At 25.3% G+C, this 16,355-nt stretch overlaps 4 protein-coding genes across 6 annotated transcripts; 2 read left to right on the forward strand and 2 right to left on the reverse strand.

The window, feature by feature from the left end:
- Nucleotides 1-3,452: 3,452 nt before the first annotated feature.
- On the reverse strand, nt 3,453-4,649 carry LOC128960613 (ATP synthase lipid-binding protein, mitochondrial-like). Its single transcript, XM_054306732.1, has 3 exons — nt 4,543-4,649; nt 4,133-4,230; nt 3,453-4,066 (listed from the first exon to the last, which is right to left on the reverse strand). The coding sequence occupies exons 2-3, from the start codon at nt 4,181-4,183 to the stop codon at nt 3,695-3,697; spliced, it is 423 nt and encodes a 140-aa protein (XP_054162707.1). The 5' UTR covers nt 4,184-4,230; nt 4,543-4,649; the 3' UTR covers nt 3,453-3,694.
- A 1,896-nt stretch (nt 4,650-6,545) lies between these two features.
- Nucleotides 6,546-8,555, forward strand: LOC128959722 (uncharacterized). Its single transcript, XM_054305727.1, has 6 exons — nt 6,546-6,775; nt 6,907-6,979; nt 7,042-7,154; nt 7,218-7,320; nt 7,386-7,574; nt 7,655-8,555. Exons 1-6 carry the CDS (start codon nt 6,676-6,678, stop codon nt 8,286-8,288), a joined length of 1,212 nt encoding a protein of 403 aa, XP_054161702.1. The 5' UTR covers nt 6,546-6,675; the 3' UTR covers nt 8,289-8,555.
- A 407-nt stretch (nt 8,556-8,962) lies between these two features.
- On the reverse strand, nt 8,963-10,324 carry LOC128960489 (carnosine N-methyltransferase-like). Its single transcript, XM_054306583.1, has one exon. The coding sequence runs from the start codon at nt 10,166-10,168 to the stop codon at nt 8,978-8,980; it is 1,191 nt and encodes a 396-aa protein (XP_054162558.1). The 5' UTR covers nt 10,169-10,324; the 3' UTR covers nt 8,963-8,977.
- Nucleotides 10,325-11,327: 1,003 nt separating this feature from the next.
- On the forward strand, nt 11,328-13,290 carry LOC128960490 (sphingolipid delta(4)-desaturase DES1-like). 3 transcript variants are annotated; one of them, XM_054306586.1, is made up of 3 exons: nt 11,328-11,582; nt 12,003-12,091; nt 12,146-13,290. In XM_054306586.1, exons 2-3 carry the CDS (start codon nt 12,056-12,058, stop codon nt 13,205-13,207), a joined length of 1,098 nt encoding a protein of 365 aa, XP_054162561.1. In that variant the 5' UTR covers nt 11,328-11,582; nt 12,003-12,055; the 3' UTR covers nt 13,208-13,290. The 3 variants fall into 3 exon arrangements, with proteins under 3 accessions (XP_054162561.1, XP_054162560.1, XP_054162559.1); XM_054306585.1 differs by lacking the exon at nt 11,328-11,582 and adding an exon at nt 11,640-11,896; XM_054306584.1 differs by lacking the exon at nt 11,328-11,582 and having other exon boundaries at nt 11,922-12,091.
- Nucleotides 13,291-16,355: the final 3,065 nt, after the last annotated feature.

Below are 16,355 nucleotides of genomic sequence, written 5' to 3' on the forward strand. Positions count from 1 at the left end.
CATATTGTAATAAACTTATATATTATGACAAACTTGTAATTTCATGGATAACAAAATAAGTGGAGCACTATTTTGGATGAAAATCCAGTATAAACAGTGAAAATTTCAGTCTCAGCGCTAAAACATTAGACTTAAAAACTTTTTACATTTCAATTAATATCCACTTAAAAGCTTTGAAAACGTAATATTTTTATAAATAATAATTTCCTTGGAATTTCCTATTGTTATTATGTTTAATGTGTTTTTGAATATTTAATATAAACTATTTTTATTTTTATTTTGTCAAATTAATTTTTTAATAAAACATGTTTTATGTTCTTAAAATATTAATTTAATCCCATGTGTATTAAAAATTGTTTAATAAATTATATTCTCTTTTTAAAAACAATGGTATAATTTTTAATAAAACCTAATCCAAGATAACTTATTATATAATCTTATAATTTAATATTTTAATAATATATAAATACCATATGATTGTCTTATTATTTGAAAGTAAATAATAAAAAAGGATATATTTTTATTAATAGAGAATTAGATAGGAATTTAGTTTATTCAGTATTTCCTTATTTATTATTATTATTTTATTTAGTCATTTATTTTATTTTTGATATTATCACTTTTATACAACTTTAGATAATATAATAGAAATTATTTAACATAAAAAGAAATTGTGTTTCACAATTAGCTTTCAATATACAATATATTAAATATATATATAAACTCTTTTTTATTAAATTAGTTATACTGTAATGACTAGAACTAAGTGCTAAAAAAGTAAGCAAAAGTTGTTTTGTCACAAAAATTGTTATTTACTTTTAATTTACTTATTGTTAGCTTTTGTTTAATTGAATTGCTTAGTAAATAATTAAGTATAAATTTAATAGTCTAACAAATAAAATTCTGATATGTAATTGTTTACTAAATAATATAACAAAAAATATATATAAATTGAACTTATTTTTGTTTAATAAAATTGAAAATAAATACTGATAATTTAATTTAAAAACTTATTATTTTTTATAAAATATTTACAGTAAATAAATAATCTAAAAGTCAAATTAGATTATATTTTGTCACTTAAAGGTTTCAAAAACTAAATGACTAAATTGCTAAAAAATAAATTGAAATATAGAAATAAATTATTGATAATCTTATTAATACTAATTAGAAAACTATTTTCAAACTAAGTATTACACAACAATTTAACGTAACGTTGAATGAAATATTGAAAACTTTATTCTAATATCAGTTGAAATCCTAATTAGATTATAGTTAGTATTAATAAAATTTCATTGTATTAAAATAAAACAATTATAAAGTAAAAAATTATAAATTAAATTGAATAAATAAATTTTACTTTAAATACTTGCTATAAAACTTTAAAAAGACTATAAAATTACAATTTAATTAAATTTATTAATAGTTTGAATATAATTTTTAATTATTCACTGTGCAACTAGGTTATTTGTGTATGATAAATTTGTATAATGTTTTTATAAAATAAAAATAATAAATTCAATAATTTTTATTATACATATAGATTCAATATTATTAAAATTGTTTGTATATTTAAATCAAGATTATAAATTCTGGGGGTGTATAGAGTGGTGTAAAATATAAAATATCTCAAAAAATATTGAAAAGAGTATAAAGTTGGTGTAGACTTTTATTGCATTTTTAACAAAATTACTTGTATTTAGATTAAAAGTATATAAATATGTAAAAAATTATATTTTATTTATAAGTATTTGTAAATTCAATTAATGATTTGATTAAATAATATAACTCATGTATATTTTACATATTTTAGAAATTAAATATAATTTTAGTTTAATTAATATAAATTTTAAAATATACACCATTTCTAGGACTTTTAGGATTAATAATGAAAATTAAAAACTTTTTAGGTCTAACACTAGTATATCCACCGAACATAATAAATGGACACTATTTCAGAAATTTTATTATAAATATAAATAACTGATGGGTTTTGATACTATAAAAACATATAAAACTGTAAAATGTTTTTAATTCAATATAAATAATTAGTATATTTATTTACTTCATTATTGTAAATACGATAAAAACAATTGAATCATAAATTATTTTCAAATATAAAAAAAATAATTATTTCAATAACTATTTGGCTTTTTAGGAACAGTTAGGAATAGTTGGCAATATAACAGTTGAGAATTTTTTCTTAATTTGAAAATATTTTAAATGGCAAACACCTGATCGATTAAATGGAAAAATTAATGTAATTATTTGCAAATATTAAAAAATAAATAACTCACAACTATTTGGTTTTTTAGTAACTATTATAAATTTAATACATAAAATATTATACATTTAAAATAATTATTAATTAATACTTTAAGTTATAAATATATGATATAACAACTTTTTATCCATTTTCATTAACAGTGTGTAAGAAAGTAAGAAAAACTTTATTTTCAATTTTAAATTTATAATAAAAATGATTTTTTATTATTTAGATAATTAATAGACATTTTAGAGGAATCATAATATAATTATTGAAATTTTATTTTTTTAAATACAATTTTCTTTATGTTATTTTTGCTTAATCGGCAAACTTTTTACATTTGGCCAAAAATTGCAACCTAACTAATACTTAAAGTGGACAACACTTACCAACAAAACTACCTATTATTGAGACATGTAGTCGCTTATGGATCAAAATACTAAATGAGCTGAGAGAGAGAGAGAGAGAGAGAGAGAGAGAGAGAGATAAATTTATTTTGAATTCTAAGATTTATATAGTTTTGGACTCTTAAACAAATATAAATCAAAAACAAATTCATAAAAAAGTAATTAATTGTAAAATTATAATCAATTGATTAAAAACATAGAAACAAACAATTGGTGACAACAAAAATAACTGAAAAAAAAATCAAAACGAGAAGATCAAGAGTACCGAAATTTACCAAACTTGACATCACATTGAAATCGACTCAATGGATGTAACGATTCAATAATCTTCAACAAAAACTTTTATATCGCTATTATGAGATGACATGTCTAGTGTTTGTACAAAAGTTAGTCAATCGATACCAAACAGTCATTAATGAGTATATCAATTCAGTTGTTAACATTTTATTCACTTTTTTTAATAAACATCACTTACAGTACCGGTAATTGTAATTATTTTTTAAATATCGTATTTACCTGTATATTAAAAATATTATTAACCATTATTTATTAGTATTACTGAATTTAATTAGTATTATAAATTGTTGATAAGATATTGCTATCGATTAGTAAAATCATTAACACGTGTTATACCATATTTTAACACAATATTCTGTAATTTCAATATTTGTCACAAATAGCATTAGACATAAAAATATGATTATACCCTATAATCCAATTGTTTTATGTCTTTAACTTTCATTATTTAAAGTACCGGTAATTTATAATTTTCACTTAAAACAGTTAAGCAAACATTAAATTTTAAAACTAAACTTTATTACATTTTTACTTAATTTCGGTTATTTTAGAAGTGCCTAAGATTTTGAAAATTTCTATTTAATAATAAAATTAAATCAAATCAAATATAATATATTCAAAAATCGCGATTTTTACAATTTGTTGAAAAATTGTTTCAAACAAAAATAATTACTTAAAAACTAATCATTCAATTTTAAACATAATTAATATGTAAATGATTTGATTAAAAGGCGAACAATAAGAGGAAAGCCATCATAAGACAGAAGAGACCCATGGCTTCAGACAAAGCAAATCCAAGAATGGCATAAGAAAACAGTTGTTGTTTAAGGGATGGGTTGCGAGCGTAACCAATGATTAGTGAGCCGAACACCGAACCAATACCAGCTCCACTACCGGCCACACCAACAGTGGCAGCACCGGCACCGATAAATTTGGCCGCACTATCGATATCTCGTTGAACAGCAGTTGAATGAATACGACGTAACAATTGAAGACAAACCATCTTATCGTTGGTCGGAACTGATGTCTGACCGTTCATTGCGGGACTGTTATTGACGGCACTCACTACAGGTCGGATAGATTGTCCCCTCAATAGCTATTTGTGACAAACACATCAAAATTGATTAATTGATTATAATATCAACAATTTATGACAACATACCAGTGCTCGGGTCAGACCCATTTGACATGAGTTCAATGCCATGAATGCCATCTCTAATGATTGATGTCTTAATTTACGACAATTAATATACGAAAAGACTGTTTTAAATATAATCAATAAAATTATAATTATTATTAAGAAATGAATCAATTGATGAAAATTTTTAGTGAAATTTGTATTGAATTCAATTGAATGCTATGTTTAAGGCATTAATGGCCGACATATAAGTGCAATACATTGCCGGCCAATACATCAGTCATTTAGATATTATTATTCATTTCATTCAATTCAATGCAATTCACTATTGTTTTCATCATATCATTCAATTCATTAGATTTACATTAAATATGATTTAAAATGAATTAAATATAAATATAATTGAATTAAAATCAAATCAAATCAATACATACATTGGTATGAGTTGTTGAAGACTGTAATGAAGGCAAAGACAAACTGAGCGCATGTGTTGACCGATACTATAGACTATAGACTAGTAGTGTATAGACTATAGTAGTGTTGACTTCAATGCATATCCTTTACTGTAGAGAAGGTCATCACAAAAGTGTACATCAATTATGTGTTAAAACTGAATACACTTTCAATTTTTATCATACATTTGTTTCATTCATTTATTATTATTATAGCTATGTTTCTTCGGGAGTAAAAATGACCAAAATCGGTCGGGAAATCGGGAGTAAAAAATGGCAAAATCGGGATATAAATCGGGAAACTAAATTTTGTTTTATTCTTATAGTAATAATAATAAATAGTTTATACGTCCCAAAATCGGTTACATTTGCTAAAAATAATTTATTTTCAGTTTTTAATTGAGTAATTGATTATAAAATGCATTTATTTTTTATTTATAAACTAAACTTTGTTAGCAAACTACCATAGTTAACAAACAAAAACATTAATTAATTTATGTATTACAGTAAATATTTTTACAATACATATTAAACTACAGTTTTTATAGCAAAATATTGTCTAAAGTGTGTTTTCCTCTGATAGATATCGTATAATTCATTGCTATTGAGTTAATATTGTATTAGATGTACTGATAATATTGTAATCAATATGTATTTAAGTGTTATGTCAATCAATATTTAGCGAATTTCGGCGAAAAACACACTTAAATAGTGTTTTTCGGCGTTTTTCGGGATTTTCTCAAAAAATACAAAAATTCGGGAAAATCGGGAAAAATAATAGGCGTTAATTTCATTCAAAATGTTGCCATATTTCTATAAATATTAAATTCCCGACAATTTAATGAATAATAACGTTTCGGGAATTCCCGAAGAAACATAGCTCTAATTATTATTGAATATATTTTTACATATTTTTAACATAAAAAGCATTAATTATGATATAATCTTTGATCTCATAATAAAACACTAATTTAAGACATATTATTGAAATATTAATTAATACCTTTAGTTTGCATTTTTTCATTAACAAAAAATATGTGATGAAAAAAGTTTATCTCCTATTAGTGTCGACATACAGTAGTTTAGTATACCATATATTATCTAAAATGGTTTAATTAATTTATATGAAATTTATTACAAAATTAAATAGTTTTATTAAAACTTTAGTAAAGCTATTTATAATTTAGTTTTAAATTAAATGCAGTTTTAAATTAAATGCATAAGATTTTACAAATATTTATGTCGTATTTTTTAAATTTTATTAATGAATGCTTATAATTCAATTTTAAATATTAATTAAAATTTAATTTTAAAATAAATTATTAGAAATATTAGGAAAAAAGATGAAACATTTTGTTAGTCTCTGTATAACTTTAATTATTATCTTATAATTATTTTCTACCAAAACATCCTAAATCCCTATCACAGTATTATTAATAAATAAATACTATTGATAATCACATAGCAGTGATAACCCTATTATTTTCACTATAATTAGTCTTAAATCACACACACAATCACAGTATAATTAAACATTTCAATTATTAATAGTTATTTTAGTTATTAAATTTTTGATACTCAAAGTAAAAGTAATTAATGACAAAATAATTTCAAAATTATAATAAACCAAAATATTTAAAAAATAAATAAATGACAAATTAGTTTAATTATTAACTATTAGTTTACGCATTTTAATTTTGATAATAAATAAATTATCAATAAATGATTTATTAAATGAAACATATTTTTGATTAGTTTGATCTAAACTCAACTTTTTTTTTGCAAATTATATACACATTTAATGTGATAAATAAAACAAAATTCTTGCGTATATTTTAACTGACAATTAATTAATATTTTGTGTCTATTAGTCATATGTCTAGTGATATATAAAAGCCGAAAGTTTGTCCATTAATTGACAATCAATGGTAAGTGAATTGAATTTTGCGATAAATTGATAGCCAATTGAAATAAGTATTAAATTGAATGCAAAGTCTGCGCAAAAGCAATGACTTTATCGACAAAAATGGCTTTTAATTGATCGACAATTTGTTGCAATTAATTGATTGATTACTAACCCATTTGACACTTTTGCAGACATTTTATGGCCACTTAATGGCAGTGTTTCTAATAAATCAATGCAAATTCAACTCTTGTGGTATCACTTTCCCCACACTCACTGAACTGATCCGACACATTGAAGACACACATTTAGGTGCGATTACTGTCAATCATGACCTTACATCTCACCCGACTTGACCCGACCCAACCCGACCCAACCCAACCCAACCCATACCCAACATAAACATATATTAATTAAAAATAATTGACTATTTGTTGGCACAGACTTTGATCCGCGAGTTATTGAAGAACACGAATCACAACAGCCGTCATGTCTTCCTATTAGTTATATTCTTAGGTTTGGACACGAAATTGTTATCACAATAAATGATTGATAAGACAATAACTATTTGATTATAGGGTTTTTGCTGACAATTGTCGAAAGGAGTCACTCAATGGTGGCCACAATCACATGCGGAAAGGGATTCGTTCGCATTCACCGGCGCTGTCATTGTCGAGCACTACACCAACCGGTAAGACCTTTACATAATAATAGACTTGTTTTAGTAGTTTGTCTAATAAAGAAAAACTAATAGGCAGTGAAATGGATGAAGAAGATAATGGATCTGATAATGACGAGAGTAGTATTGACTCGTGGGTTAATAATCCCGCCGACGACTCGGCCAACGCTATACTTAAGTGAGACTTGATTTGAATGTTGTTTACGTAACAATATAATTGATTAGCTTTTATAACGGCTGAAGAATAATGAGTCCGCCATCGAGTCAAGCGAGTAGTGGTTCCATCGGTTTTGACGATAAAGACAGACCTTATGTATGCACTAATGGCAACTGCAAGAAAAGATACCGCAATGCGAATGGACTCAAATATCACATACGAAATATTCACAGAAATAATCCGATGGCTCACAAATGTGAAGATCAAACAACCGGGTGATGATACCAATGATTATGCAATTATATGACATTTACTGATTATTGTTATTAACTGTTTCCATAATCTTATAATGCAGTCAATCAACCGCTTCACACAAAGAGTACAAATGCGACTTTTGTAGCAAAATATACAAAACATCTCACGGACTGAAACATCACAAGAAAGTACACCATTCAAACATTGAGACTACAAATAGTAGTACAACCACTACAACCATAACAACATCCACCTCTTGTAACAATACCAACAGTTCAACTAAAACTCAGGCTCAGACCCAAACTTCGGGACAGTTACCCATTCAGATATCAGTTCCCATACAAACACAGACTACTCAAAGCACTCAAACGACTACAAGTTCAGTGCAAACTAACACAACTTTGATTGGCAAAACTCCAATTACCAATCAAACCTTATCCCAGGCCGCAAAAGAGGGTATTATAGCGACATTTGTCCGCTGCCGACCACTACAGTCACTTACAGTGTCAGGAGGACAGTCGAGACTCGATGCACTTCCCGTTATGCTTAAGTTGCAAACAGATATTGATAACAAAATCAACACTGAATTAGATTTAGTTACTAAACCGTTAGGGAAGAAGTCTTCTAACGATTCAAATATCAAATGTCCAGCAATAGCGGCGCCAACACTTCAACAACATCTATTAAACCCGATTATTGGAAAACCAGCCATTAGTGTCACAAAAATACTGTAAGATGTCTATTGATATTAATGATAATTATATCTCAATATTTAAAATCGATTGAATCTTATTGTAGTCAAATCTAGTCGTCTTTCATAAGTCTTAAGAAACTCATTACAAAACAAAATACAATTCATTACCTCTTAATATTGTACAGTATTATCAAATGGTTGTAATAATATTCATTGTTAAACACATAAACAAGCGATTCATTTGTCATTGAAATCATACAAATGATTGCATTTTACGGCCAATTATATAAATGTCAAGTAATTTAATTTTTTGATTTTATTCTGTGATAAAACAAATCATTTGAATGCTCTATATATATACAGTATATATATATATATATATATATATATATAAACAAATGTTGTTTTTCGCAAATTATCCCAACATTAGCCACTAATCTAATCCTTAATTTAATATAATCAATAATTAGTCAAAGACATGATTGTGTGATAATTTGATGATATGTTTTATTTTAACAAAACAAAGAAATATTTTAATTTCAATAGATTTTAACATTTATTAGTCAAAATTAATATTCAATTTTTAATATACTGTATTTAGTTTTCTAATTTTGAATTAAAAATATGTAATTAGAAAGTCATGATGTAATTGATAATTCTCTTTGTCGTCAAAAATAAAATTATTTTAAATTAATTTAAAAATTGATTGAAAACTACTTAAATTAAGTGTTAAGAAATAGGTTTTTTGCAAACAAAAAATACAGAACGATATTCATAGGCCAACATTGAGTGCGGGTTTTGTGTATAATAAGAGCTAACATTTGTCATCTCTTTTATCATTTCAAATCCAATTTCAACAATGATTTCCCGTATTATTTCATAACTCGGTTCCAATGAGTCATTGTCTGAAAACTCAGCCGAATTGTGCCACAGAAGAGGCCCGATATTGACCCAAATGCTACCCGGTTTAAGAATTTTCCAAATGGTGTCAATATATTCAACGACATTACTGGCCGTATCAATAAAGAAAGTGGTGGCCACACAATCCCAACTATTGGCTTCTGTATATATTTCTGTGAAATTTCCGGCAGCCATTGAAAAGTCAGTGTTTGGCGTCAAATCAGATGGATTGATGTCCGGAAAGCGAACTGCAGTCAACTGGTCAGCTGATCGGACATTATTAGTGAAGTGTTGAGCCCACGGATAAAATGTGTGAATATATTTGTCTTTGCATTTGTTTAATATGAAGTTAGATGTGATTAACATGAATAGACTGTATTCATTTCCCTGACACGTAAAGCCACGTTTCGCGATCTCAAACGGCAATCTTCCTAATCCTGCGCCGGGAACTAACACGTGTACACTACTTCGGTCGTCATTATAATTGAAATATTCTTCGATTTCATTCAGAATTGGCTCAAAACAGGTTCTTCTTTCATTATATCCCTCATCAGTCCACTCGCGAACCAATTGTTTAAAAACAGAGTTTACTTTATCTGAATCTAATGCCGGTTGACGTTTGAAAGTCTTGAAATCAATATTATCTTCATGAGTCACGTTAGAAGCGGTGGTATAATCAATGTTTTCAAACAAACTGGAGATGTCCTCAATGATCAACTCAATGATTGTGAAGTTATGTTCAATACATTTAGATATATTTTCTAAGTGTGTCTTATAAGTGGTCAACATTTGTTTGTGTCTATCGTTGAGTGAATTGAGATAATGATAAGCTTTAGAAACCCGACAAAAACCATTGAGTTTGTAACTCCTGAAGCAATTGACGATATGATAAAAATGTTGTCTTTCTTGTTGTTCGTCCACTTCAACGGTCGGCAACTTTTGGCAAATACTTTCTTGTCTTTGGTCTGTATGACTGTCACTATGACTGTCATCACTATTAACACCATTACTATCCATCATATCATTAATCAATTTGATTGTTTGTAGCGTTTAAACAGTGGTCAGTATTTGTTGATAATATATCATCTCATATATTGTTTGCCATTTCTATGACTTGTTTTAAATTCATTGATTCATTTGAAATCATTACTGAAAAATCAATAATTATTTCAATAGTATTTGTCATCAAAAACAATATCAGTTCATATCTAATGATAATTATGTTATTAATAATAACTTACATTAATTCAAGTCATTATAAATGGATTGTCATATCATATAATATGATAATTCAATAGATATACTGTTCAAACATTATGTATTAAATTTGCATTAATTATATAATAATTGTAGAAATATGTAAACAGTTTTATTAAATTTACTTTTAATTAGCCGTCTCTATGATAATACAGTACAACACTTGTATAACAAACAGATCCCAATGGGATGGGAATAGAGTTGCAGCACTAATGTCAAGAAAATTACTTTAAACTATTAAAACTTTTTAATAATATTGTAAAACAAAAAAAAATGATATAATATTTGATTATTTATCAATGATCTATTACTTAAGTAATGTATATATAAAATAATAAAAGTAATTAAATTATTTGATTAGTTTTCTGTTCAATTAGATTATGAAATACTGTAATGATTTTTAACTGTAAGTAGTGATGTTATATTTGCAAAATGCGCAATTTTATTGATTAGCAATTGCGTGAAATTGTCACAAAATTACCTATAAAAATCTATTGCGAAAATTGCAATTATAACAGACAATTTTTTAAAAATTAACAAGGTAAAACTAAAATTTAAAATGTTTAAACAATATGTATAAAAAACATAAATTATTTATAAAAAATAATTATTTTATCAATAAATGCCACTATCTAAAAACCATGTTAAAAATACAAAAAAATCAGTAAATAATCTTAATCTATATGTATAATGAAACAATTTGTTAGCAATAATTGTAAATTAATTCAATTTTTATACAATCCTTATGCACGCAATTTCAAGCAATTATTGTGAAAAATTGTCACTAACTGTATGTATAGGTTGTGTTATATTATTATAACAGTTGTTAACACAAATAATGTGTTGCAATAAACCCTTTGAATATAAATTATGTTTTTATATATACAGTAATACCGTATTATTAATAGAAATAATTGTTAATAGGATTGAACTGTCAAAGTGATGATCATTCAAATCAATGCTAATGTCATGTATTTTGAATGAGTGATACATTTTAGCAAATGTCACATCAAATCACATTTTATTAGTTAATTGATTGATTGATTAAATGTTTGTTTATATGAATGGCGTGATTACTGCATATATACTATATTAATATAATAATAATTAAAGTCATAAAAATAAAATCATTAAAACAACAGTCGATTGAAGCATTAAAATCATTTCTATACAATTGGTAATACAGTGTTAATATTAATAGTATTAATACATTGATTACTGCATTACGTGACTCTCTATAGTATCAAATGAATCATTGATAACAACAACGAGTAATATAACTATTATTTCATTTCTTTCTTACAGTTTGTCTATCAATGGGAGTCTATAATCAAATTAATGACAACTTTTTCATCGATAACTAACATTCAATAATACAATTGATTTAATAATATCTTTTAGTTTTCAAACTAATCCCATAATCATTAGTTAATCTCATCTTTTTAAAGACAAAACTTTTTTAAAGTGTAATCTCATATTACCATTGATTTGGTTTGTCTTTTGATTAATTTTATTAGATTTAAGTTAATGTTTAATAAAAATAATAATTAACTGATCTGTGATCTGATTTGAAATCAATCATAAATATTGTTGATAGCATTGAATTGGCATAAATAGTGATCAACCGGTGATTAACTTAATTAAGACCAAATGGGAGCCCGTGTTTCGCGCACTGACTATGAATGGGTAAGTGATGTGAAAAACAGTGATTTGAAGTCAGTATTAATTTTGACATTTTAGGTCTATTCAGACGAACCGCACGCAACTCGGCGTAAGTTAATTTTGGCCAAATATCCGCAGATTAAAGAGTTGATGAAAGTGGACACGAACTTCAAGTGGACAGTTCTGGCTATGGTTTTCATACAAATCGTATCGTTTTATTTGTTGCGAAACATGACATCCTTTTGGCAACTATTGCTTATTGGCTACTGTTTTGGTGGTGTTATTAATCACTCTCTGATGTTAGCCATTCACGAGATATCACACAATCAGGCTTTTGGTGCCTCACAGCCGATGGCCAACAAATTGTTTGGAATTATAGCCAATCTTCCCATTGGTTTTCCATTTTCGGTGTCATTCAAGAAGTATCACTTAGAACACCATCGATATCAAGGCGACGATATTCTTGATACTGACATTCCGTCACGATTTGAGGCACAAGTATTCACAACGACTGCAACTAAAGTGATTTGGGTTTTTCTTCAGCCTTTCTTCTATGCTCTTCGACCTCTATTTGTTCACCCGAAAGATCCGACACTTTTGGAATTATTTAATTTCGTGATTCAAATAACATTTAACATTATAATTGGGCAAACATTTGGTTGGCATATAGTGTGGTATATGATTGGGGGTTCTCTAATAGCTATGGGCTTACATCCAGTGGCCGGTCATTTCATTTCCGAGCACTACATCATGTTTAAAGAAAATGAAGAGTTGGTCCGAAAGTACAGCGGAAATAATCTTCAAAACGGTGTTTATATAAATAATGGTAAACTTCTTATACCTGAGACCTGTTCCTATTACGGAATTTTGAATGCCATAACATTCAACGTTGGTTATCATGTCGAACACCACGACTTCCCATCTATTCCGGGAACACTCTTACCAAAGGTCCGCCAAATAGCACCTGAATATTATGACACACTTTGTTATCACACATCCTGGACCAAAGTCATCTGGAAATACATAGTTGATCCCAACATCGGCCCATTTGCAAGAGTTAAACGTCCGCACAAAGATTCACACAATGGACAGACATTGAGTGATAACATCTGCAAAGAATCGAAAGGAGCCAAAGATTAATAAATTTTAAATAATTAGTTATTAATTTATTAATAATTATTTGTTTTATTAATATTTCAAATACTATTACCGTACGGTATAATTGCAATAACTTATTATTTATAAAGTTAATTATATTTTTAAATGTAATGAACATTTAAAATATTTTTCAATTGTAAAATGTTTGAATAGTTTAATAATTTAATAAATTATTACTATATTTTAATCTTATTTTATGGTATATTGATATAATATGTTTTACTAAGAATAAAAATTCTTATAATATTTTTAATTATTTTATTTTAATTACACGTTATTATAAAAACTGAGATATACTGTATGTATTATAATTCAAGAATATAGTATAAATCAATATGAATCGATTATTATAAAATTAACGGTAAATTATTTAATAAAATGTAAAAAATATTTGTTAGACAAGTAATTTTATATAAGAATATTCTATTAATTTTATAATATTAATATTTTAAACAAAATTAAGCTATTTATATATATATTATTTTTATTTAAAAATAAATAAAATATAGAAATATCTTGTAGATTATAAATTAGCATAATTAAATAAATAAGATTGATTATAACTTATACAAAAGTACTGAGTTTATAAATAAATTGTTTATTACAGAAATATATTTTTGTCAATAACTACTGTACAATATATGCAATCATATTGTCATGAAATTCTGTATTGAAACCATATACTAAATCAGTATATTATTAAATAAAATATTAAATACAGTATTACTAATAACATTATAATAACAAAATATTGTAAAACGGACATAAGGTTATATTTTAAATAAATTCCGGCAAAAAATCACAAATTAAAAATAATGATTATGTTAAAGCTATTTAAAATTGTATTGTTTAAAATTATATACTATTTTAATATTATCAATCTATATTAATAATATACATAATATATAATATATATAAAAATTTTATATACAATATATTTGGTAATAATTCTATTATAAATTAATTAATTTATAATATAGTAATTTGATTAGCAAGGTCATACACACCCCCCCCCCCAGTGCTTAACCTTGACTCAAAACTCGATAAAAACTAATGTTAAGAGATTCATGATTTAGTGATTACACAATCAGTTTTCATTTTACAATAAATTCATTAAAGAATATAAAATTTTAGTCCAATTATGATTCAACTTATCCAACATTATTACACATGACTAACAAAATAAATTATATTTAATAGTAACTAAATATTAAGTAGTTATTTATAGTAATTACAGTATATGGTATAATAATTTAAATTTTTGGTCACAAAAATTATAATCTTCAATAATTTATTGATATATCAACTTTTATCTATAATATCGGTTGCTTACAAAATACTCAAAATAATCCAAACTTGAAATACTTTAACACATTTGACCCAAATTCACAATTCAAATGAGTTGGTCAAATGATTTTGGATATTTTCAACACTCATATCATGTTTTTTGAATAAATTTATATTATATATAACCTGATGGACCATAAGTTAAGGATTATTAAACCAGTTTAGAAATTGCAAGTTTAAAGTATAAATATTTAGGTTTTAAAGTATATATTAATACATAATTATTTTAAATATTTATTAATATTTTGTAGTTACCTTGACATCATATTTCCTCTAAATATATCAAATAAATGAAAATAAAAATATTGTAATCTATTTGTTGGAAATATAGTCATTATATTCTGTAAATGTATTTATAATACTAAACATTGATTTCCCTATTTGTTTAGTCAATGTTTTAATTTGGTGTTTAACTGTAGACAAACATTAATACTATGTTTCCGTACGGATATCAAACAACTTTTACATTAATAAATATATTGATAAATATTTATTGATATAACGTATAGCAATAAACATATGTTATTTATCGGTATTTAAATATATATATACAATTTGAGACAAAAGTGCTTGACACGGTTTTTTGGCTATAACTTTAAAAGTAATAAAGTTTAAATAATACAAATTTTTTTAGTACTATGGAATCATGGAACGGATGTTATAGCATTAGCACATTTTGTATATTACGGCTCCGGGATGCGGGGACAGGGATGTTCGATATCTAAAAAACTATAAGGGATTTTTAGATTCTGAAAAATGCATAATATACTAGAAACAAAATCATTTGATACGTGTTTAAGGATTTAAAAAAAATTAATGAAATCAAATAAAAAATATATAAATGTGAAAATTGCAATATTTTGACATGGACTAAAATAAAAATGCCAATGTATTTTATTATGAGATTAGTCAATTATTATTTGTTATTTTATAGAGAATAATTAATCTATTTACAATTTTTAATTATGATGTTTAGTTTTTAAGCTATTAAGGAAAAACAGTTTTACCATTATATAAATTTAGTAATAAATATCATTATTAATATTTTATAAGACAAGATTATATAATGGGAAAAATGTTTTTATTAAATATTGCAAAAACTAAACATCATAATTAAAAATTGTAAATAGATTAATTATTCTCTATAAAATAACAAATAATAATTGACTAATCTCATAATAAAATACATTGGCATTTTTATTTTAGTCCATGTCAAAATATTGCAATTTTCACATTTATATATTTTTTATTTGATTTCATTAATTTTTTTTAAATCCTTAAACACGTATCAAATGATTTTGTTTCTAGTATATTATGCATTTTTCAGAATCTAAAAATCCCTTATAGTTTTTTAGATATCGAACATCCCTGTCCCCGCATCCCGGAGCCGTAATATACAAAATGTGCTAATGCTATAACATCCGTTCCATGATTCCATAGTACTAAAAAAATTTGTATTATTTAAACTTTATTACTTTTAAAGTTATAGCCAAAAAACCGTGTCAAGCACTTTTGTCTCAAATTGTATATATATATAATTACAATATATAAAAGATATCTTATATACTGTACATAGTGTAAAGTTAAATTATATACGGTATATTAACTTATGTAAATTTTAATTTAATTATAATTACTGTACTTTTGCTAATTTGAGAGTTTATAAAAAGTAAACCAGTTGAGAATGCTAGAAAGCATTTCCACACGAATTCCTAATCATAATTAAAAATTAAATTCAGTATGATAAAATAAAATCAACTATAGTTATGTAGGGTATCAAACG

This window comes from Oppia nitens, unplaced genomic scaffold (assembly GCF_028296485.1).
Source record: "Oppia nitens isolate AA-2021 unplaced genomic scaffold, nextdenovo-longstitch-racon4-pilon3 scaffold4_pilon_pilon_pilon, whole genome shotgun sequence".
NCBI lineage: Eukaryota > Metazoa > Arthropoda > Arachnida > Sarcoptiformes > Oppiidae > Oppia > Oppia nitens.